Source organism: Uloborus diversus, chromosome 4 (genome assembly GCF_026930045.1).
Source record: "Uloborus diversus isolate 005 chromosome 4, Udiv.v.3.1, whole genome shotgun sequence".
Taxonomy (NCBI): Eukaryota; Metazoa; Arthropoda; class Arachnida; order Araneae; family Uloboridae; genus Uloborus; species Uloborus diversus.
The window spans coordinates 29,395,138-29,403,446 of NC_072734.1; the positions used below are offsets into that span (position 1 = coordinate 29,395,138).

General features: G+C 35.6%; 1 protein-coding gene across 1 annotated transcript in view; it reads left to right on the top strand.

The window, feature by feature from the left end:
* Positions 1-539: 539 nt before the first annotated feature.
* The window catches only part of LOC129219990 (teneurin-m-like), a 48,224-nt gene continuing 40,454 nt past the window's right edge, over positions 540-8,309 (top strand). The window contains exon 1 of the mRNA XM_054854314.1: positions 540-558. Within this exon, the coding sequence (XP_054710289.1) occupies positions 540-558 (19 nt within the window). The remainder of the gene's footprint in view (positions 559-8,309) is intronic.

The window sequence follows — 8,309 nt, forward strand, 5'->3', positions numbered from 1 at the left end:
TAAAAATATTAAGCTTAAACAAATTATTTAAAAAATGGTCAGAGCCTATGTTTTTAAACATGCTCTTTTAGAAAAAAATACTTTTAAAATTTTGCAAACGACCCCATTATAGAGCAAAAGTTATTTACATGCCTTTAACTGGAGACGTAGATTGTTTTAAATCTCAGAAAAAAAGTTAAGATATTATTATTTTACTTTACTTAATTACGCTGTGAGTCCATTAACCCCCTTTTTCCCCCCAAGGCAAAATAGCAAATTGATTGAGAGTAAGAGAGAAAGTTAGGGTTGAATGTAGCCCATTATGTGGCTGTTTGTGGTGCAATAAACCTCTTGTCACCAAAAGTGAAAACAAATTCATTATTCTTAATTTTTTATTTATGAGATTTTTTCTTGTAGTTTTTGTTATTTCATATACTGAAGTCAATTATTTTCCTTCTGTATGATGTCGTTAAGTTGTAGTTTTCTCTTTAAGTAATTTTAATAGTAGACATTGCAAAATCTCTGCATTTGCATACAAACGATTTGTAAGATTTACATATATGGCTTTAATGTCGTTGGGTAAGTTTTAGAAATTCTGCAGTATTATATTCTTACTCTTGAATAATTTTTTGTTCACGAGTTGTATTTTAAAATAGCTCTACCCCGGTATCTAATATTATGCGCTAGTAGCAAACTAGATTTTGCGAGGCATACAAGAAAATGCTCTAGGAAAGAAAGAAATGACTACAGTGTTGCTTACATTTCAAAAAGGCGCACAAAGTTTGCATACATTGGAGGTCTAGATGGGAGGTCACGGTTGGTTACTGTGACCACGGCCGATTTAGTCTGACGATCTGGCAAATACGGAGACAACATTGCAAACTTGCAATTTTAAAAAATATATATGTATAGTGATGCTTATGCTTTTACTTTGTCATTTGGAAAAATTCGAAGTTTCATTCGACAACTGAAAACTTCCCCCTTCTACCAACTTTAGTTCATCGCACCCCTGGTTGCACAAGTTGCAATAGTGAGCAACTTTTCACCAACTAATCTAGAACAAATATAAATGACTTTCAATGTCGGTGAGTTTAAATGCATTATCTCGTTTTTCTGCACTGTTAAAAAAGCAGGTTGCATATGGCACCTTTTAGGGTGAAACGTTGTAACACCAACAGCCAGGGCCGATCCTATCAGGTGTGCAGAGTGTGCGCCGCACAAGGGCGGCCAAACCAAGGGGCGGCCGTAGGCAGCATCATATAGTTCTTATAATCAAGCAAAATTCCTCAGGAATTTCTCACAAGATAACTTATAATAAGTAGAATAAATATGCTGATTTTTAAATGTTCAATTGTCAAAGTATGTGTTGATTTCCCGACAGCATAGCATAGTTTCAGAAAAATAGAATGTTAGGGAACATTGTGTTGGTTCATTGTCCATTAATATTTACTCTTAACACACATGCTTCATTTGGTTGCAAAGTTTGTGACAGAAACGATAATCAGGCATGGATACAGGGGAGGGGAAAGGCTCCCTTCTGAAGCATGAAATGGTGCCGTCTAAAAGGAGCACCGAGGGCGGCCACTAATGTTTAACCCCCAAGCTTTTAGAGACCTAAGCAATGAAGACATATTTTATTTATTAAAAAAAAGCTATACTGATTAGATACTCTCGCAAGCATTTCAAACAACAAACTATATGTAACAAACTCTGTGTTTTAACAATCGTGGATGCGTGGAGAGAAAGTGGAAAATTACGACTCCCTTGAGAGTAACATGTGTGAATGACGAACTAAAATGTTATACTTTTCCCTCTTTACGACAATTTTTCTGATTAAAATCTTGAATGAACTGCCCGGTTTCAAATCAGTTAGGAGGACAGGGCCCTTGCCCCGGGAAGCAAATTTAAATGGGGCTCCAAAACGAAGATCCAAAAAGATGCCATGACCTGCTTGACGAAACTAAAGAAGGCTTAAAATTGCGTTTCTATGATTTTACTTTTGGAAAATTTCGCTGGTTGAACCATCGATCTTAAGGACCCAATTAAGTCTCGGATTCACCTCTTTCACCTTAACTTAACGAAAAATAGCCAAAAATGTTGGCTCCAAAATCCAAAACGTATTTTCAGACGACAGCCCTTCCTATTATCAAACGTCATATAAAATTGCTTTGGCATTTTTCGAAATTTTTTGCAGTGGAGGACCCCGAAATCCATTCGCAAACATTACTACCGAAGACAGTCTCAGTTAGCGTCTTTAGAGAAGCCCCTAATTCCACCCCCTCTCACTTGACGTATTTGAAAACAACTGAAAATTTCGTTTTTAGACGGTTCCGTGGAGAGCCACAGCTTCCTACCTAAACTAGCCTGAAATTGACTTCAGTTTCTAAAACAACAGTTCGTGAGGGCACACTGAACCCCCGCCCGCTCTTAATCCATCGTTATCAAACAATGCTTAAAATACGATTTTGTGACATTTATTTCTAAAGAATTCCGGAGGAGAACTGCCAGGCTTATGTAACTTTTTACGGCGCTAGGGCATATCCATCAATTGTCGAGGTGAGGTGGACAAAAGTCTATTTTTCAGATATTAATGTTGAAAACTATCCGAAAGATCCGTAGAAGCTTCCCAGTTTTGTTAACGTTACCAAAGATAATATAAAATTGCGATTTTAGAAATATCTGCTTAAGAGCCCCAAAATTCTTCCTTCCCAAAAATAGCCTATAACGGATTTCAGTTCCGAAAAATATTTTGGTTCGGAATATTTTCACGTTTCCCCTATTGTTTTCAAATCTAGCCAAAAACAGGTTTTTGAAACAATAGTGCCGAGAAATTACCGGAGGATAGCCACCAGATCCCCTACCGTCACCAAAGACGGCCTAAATTTACGTTTTAAACTTATATTTCAAAATCTTTCGATGGGAGACGATTGAATCTCCCTCCCTCTTGCAACGTCAACAAAGGTAACCCAAAATTGCAGGTTTAAAATTTCAGTTTCGGAGATTTTTCGGGAAGAACGTCGATCCTTCCTAAGCTATGGTCTCAAAAAATAGCTTCAAATTGATTTCAATTTTGAAAGAATTTTAGGAAAGAACTGCAACATTACTTTCACCTAAAGTCTCGAAAAAGTTCCTAAAATTGCGATATTTGACGTCAATTTCTAAAATTTCTCCATGCTACTTGAATATATTTGACTCTTTTGTCCTTGCAACCAAAAAAACACAACTAAAGATTAACTAAAAATATTTTTCATACGCCAATTTCGATAATTTTCTTGGAGCAATCCTCCTCCCCTGAATCCCTGACACCTTCCCCCACGCTTCCCCTTCCTCCGTCCCTTCTCTGATGTCACCGAAGAAAGACTATAAATTGCGTTTTTACGACTAGCAAATTTTTTATCGATTACTTTCTTCAAAGATATAAATTATACCTAAGGAGTTTCTTACTATAAAAAATTTCTTCCTTTTCATAAGATCATTCTTTTGTCCCCCCCCCCCTTTTTTTTAATTCGAGCTTGGCATAGAAATTTAAAGAAAGATTTATATAGAAGTTAAAGATTAGTCAAAATATGCAAATTACTCTTGAGGGGCGGCACATTAGGTCTTTGCACACGGGCGGCCGACACCCTAGGATCGGCCCTGCCAACAGCTGCTATTTGGCCCTGTATGGCACTCTAAGGCACCATCTGGCTTCCTCAAGTACCCTTAAGGATGCCACTGGTGGACTAATGGCACCTTAAATGGCACCCCATTATTGTAAATCATTACCCAAAAAAGGGTGCCTTACAACGTTTCACACTAAAAAGGTGCGATATGCAACCTACAGGTTTCAAATTATATGAGACGGATAAGAGTTCAGTGTTGAATACAATCTGCAAAAAAAAAAAAAACTTTTTATACATATATTTTCTAAAATTTGAAATTTGATACCTATGAACAGTTAATCCCATCGTTTTCACGTTATCGTATAACTACTCGAGCTAGAAAATATACATTGACAAATTCAGCAATTGTTAGGCACAATATTAAAAAAGTTTCATACGCGACGTTCAAAGGCACGATGTTCTTTAGTGCAAAGAAACATAAATGAGAGATAGAATTTATCTTGCATAGCCAATTATTCTAAAACTAAAGAAAATGCGTTATGGAAAATCGGAGAATGCCGCTCACTTAAGGGAAAACATGAAAAACTAGTCAAAATTTACACATAAGAATCAATACTTTTTTTTGTTTTGAAGTATAACCCCAAAGCTTAAACAATAGTTTGCAGTCAACTAATTTTCATAAAAGTTTTAGGGACTTTTTTTTAAAAATCGATTACATAATAACACCATAGATGGCGGGCAAGGTATGATACTTCCGCTCAAAATTTGAATATAACATTTAAGTACGACAAAAGTCACATGTGTAGCTGTGTGGGCTGTTCGCAGTCCTAAATTCGTGTGTTACTAATACATGAGGCTTTATGCAACACTTTCCACATATTGTAACCACATATTGAGTAAACGAAATCAAGTTTCGTTATCTATCATGAAGTCAAATCGAAAAACAGCAGATTTATTTCTACAGATCAAATTAGATCGGAGGCCAATCCTCTGGATCATCATCAGCATTATCACACTGCTGAGACCTCTTCTCAATGGCTGAGACTCATCAATGTGAACTGATATCATGTACTCATCAGCTTATATAAGCGCAATTACCCTTCATCGCCATGTTGAGCTCGAATGCATTACAACTGGCATAACATAAAATAAATAAAAGCATGAACATACAGCTAAGCGTATGTAATGAATAGCCAAATGAATTAATTGACATTTGAAACATTTGCCTGTAACTTAGATGCTGTAGAATTTTACAACAAAACAATTGACGAATAAAACGCATAAGAGCCCAAATTTCACAAAAACATGACTTAGTAAAATTTCGCAAAAAAGAAATTGATTTAATAACGAACTGTATAAATAAATTTCAGAAGAATTTGTACACAAAAGCGCACACGCAAAAACTCAAGAAACATTTCTCAGTGCATTTGGAATAAAAAAAAAACACTACAAAATGAAGAAAAAAAAAGAATTATAACGTGAGAGGAAAGTCGTTATTTCTAGCTGTTGCCACAACTTATTTAGAGAAATGATGCGTATTAAAAAAAATTATAATAAAAACACGGATTGGCGCGTCATTGTAGCAATCCCGAGGTGGTAGGTTCGATTCCCACCCGTTGCCCTGGTTGTAACTTCCTTCTCTGTTCTGTTAATTCTGTCCTACACTATGTCCCTGTATTGTGCTATCTGTCATATTGGACGTGAGTTCATAAACGGGTCCTGTGTGACCAAATACCCGAACTCGAAATGTATGTTGTCAATAAACCACAAACCAAAACATGAAATAAAAAAGTTTATTGCACTTTACTTTAAAGAACAATTTTACATGCTCTGAAGCAATTATATTCACGTAGATAAAATTAAAGCATACGATGGAACGAATCAATTTTCTTTTCTTTTCGCTTGTTAGCACTCTACCAAACAATAGCTGCAAACTAATTACGCGAGAACACAAAACAGCTTCTTTCCGACAAGGACTATATTAGAACTATGAATTTACAATCATGTTGGGGCCTCCACGGTTCTGTGGTAGAAGCTAGCTTCGTCTTCTAATACCAGAGCTCTTGGGTTCGATTCCCGCCAATGCACCAAGTGTTTTTTCATTCTCTTGGGTTGTAAATCTTTCCTGTGTGTGTCCGGCGGAAAGGCGCGTTGTACGCAATCCTCTATGTATATGAAGCTGTTTGCCTTCTGAAAAATAAATAAATCACTAAATAAATAAATGACGTTAAAGCTTGGCCACGGAGAGATGGCGGCGACCTGGAAGCGAAAACGGACAACTTTATTTTACAATAGGTAGATTCAGCGAGAGCGCGGAAGCAGTCAAGTCTCGTAGATCCTACCTATCCCATAAGTGGTCCGTTTCCGCTTCGAGTTCACGCGCCATCTCTCCGTGGTAGGGGTGCGACATCGATGTCGATGTTTTGGAAACATCGATGTTTTTGTTAAAACATCGATATTTTTAACATCCATGTTTTACTTTCGATGTTTTTGGAACATCGATGTTTTGGTTTCGATGTTTTTTCGATGTTGATGTTTTTGCATTTTTAATTGAAAAATTATAATAAAATTTCTCTCAGAGAAGCGACATCTCGGAAACATCGACATCACTTAAATTTGAAAAGTGTAGGATCTGAGCTCCTGTTAGCTACCATGTAAAATAAGCTTAAACAGGGATGCCAACTGCGCAAAAAAAGCGGAACTCCTGAGCTCCTGTTAGCTACCATGTACCAAAAAAGTTATTTTGCTCCGCATTTCCGTTTCAAGCATGACATAGTGTTTAAAGCTGTTTTTTATATTTTTATGCTCGTGCTGGAAATGATTATTAAAATTAAAAAAAACAATTTAAGAAAAGTGGTTTTCGTTTTTTTTTCGTTTTTTTTTATTTGAAATTTATGCAAAATACCGAGCTGCTCCGCAAAATTTCAAAATGCTTTTCTTATAATCACCACAGATGCTCCTCAAATTGTTTCTCCAAGGTTGGCTCACAGTTATATACTGAATCTTCATTTCTTGGAAAATAACATATCAAAATTCAAAGAAAATAAATTCGCTGCTGCCGCTGCTTAGATTATCTGGAATTTCCCAAAATCATTTAAGTTTCAACGGAGTATAAAATGAATGCATTCCAAATAAACATGGGATTTTTTTTCAATGTATTATAACCATAAACGGCGACAGAAAAACTTCCTCAGGTCTGATTTGTTTACTTTTTTCTGTTGACTTGCGAAATGTGGTGTTGTACGTAATTGGTTAATTAGAAAATATGTATATAATTTAATATTGGCTTTACTTGGAAATTTTTGAAATAATAGCTATAATTTAATAAATTGACGCAATGCCAAAAAAGAATTCTCTGATCCACTAAGAAACATTTGTTAGAGATTATCATTAATGTAAGTCTGTACTGTAGTACATTCGAAAATGTATGTTATATATTGATAAAAAGATCGATGTTTTTTGGTCGATGTATCAATACCATCGATGTTTTAGTTTCGACCATCGATGTTATGAAACATCGATGTTTTGCCATCGATGTCGCACCTCTACTACGTGGTCAAACTTTAGTTGCATGTCGGTTCCAATCACGAGTTTTTAATATTCTATTATGTTAAGAGATATTACGGTGCGCGGGAGGGCCAAATGAACGTCATTGTCCAACTTTCTCTCATAGCTTAAAACCTTCTTTTTCTATAGGTTTTTTTAAATATCTTTTTGAGCATTCACGACTTGCTTATTAACCACACTTGACCAAAGTTGACCAAAGTTGCTCTGGTTTTTCACATTGCCATGACACTGAGAATAAGCTAAGTGATGTTTTCATATTCATTAGAAGGAAAAATTTTTGTCATATCGTTTGCGTTCATTCAAGACTTAACTTAAGTAGATTTTACTTTTAAAAAGGAAGGGGTGGGGAGTGTAAAATTACGCAGTTTTTTTTTTTTTTTTTCAGGGAAAACCTACACAGTGATGAACTTAAAAAGCAAAACTTCATCAAATTACAAAATTTCCAGGTTTCTTATTCTCATCATTTAAGATTGATATGAAATAAAAATGCAGAACGTTATGTGCTGTAAATAATCATAAAGCTAAGTGTACTTGTGGAAATCGGCCATAAAATCTTTATCTTTATTACTGCATCCCAAACACCATTTTTACTTAATAAAGCAGATTAGGTTAATAAAGCACCTTAATTTTATAAAGCACTGTAATATCTGTAAACATAGAATGTTTGAAGTCGTGTGTAAATTAAAAGTAGTATTTGTTAGTTAGTACTAAAGCCGGATCGAGGGCTTTAGTTAGTACTAGTGGAACCTGCACGACTTTGCCCGTACTAGAAAATTTAAAGGTCTTTCGGTTTGCCTGTACATTTAAAAATAATGTATGATGAATTTCTCGCTAATTGGCTTGCCCATGTTACGGTTCCACGTTATGATAACTTGGTAATTTACTCTTCCATCTTATGATAATTTTGCTCGGAAAAATGTTCTTAAAATTGGAATAGAAAAAGAGCAAAATCGAATTTTCGAAAAATCGTTTCGAGGTGCACATTCCTATTATACAAACTAGTTCTGTGCCAAATTTCATGAAATTCGGCCGAACAGTGTAGGCGCTATGCGCGTCACAGTGATCCTGACAGACAAACATCGGACAGAGAGAGATCCAGACAGAGAGACTTTCAGCTTTATTATTAGTAAAGATAAAGATAAAGAAGATACGCAATGATTT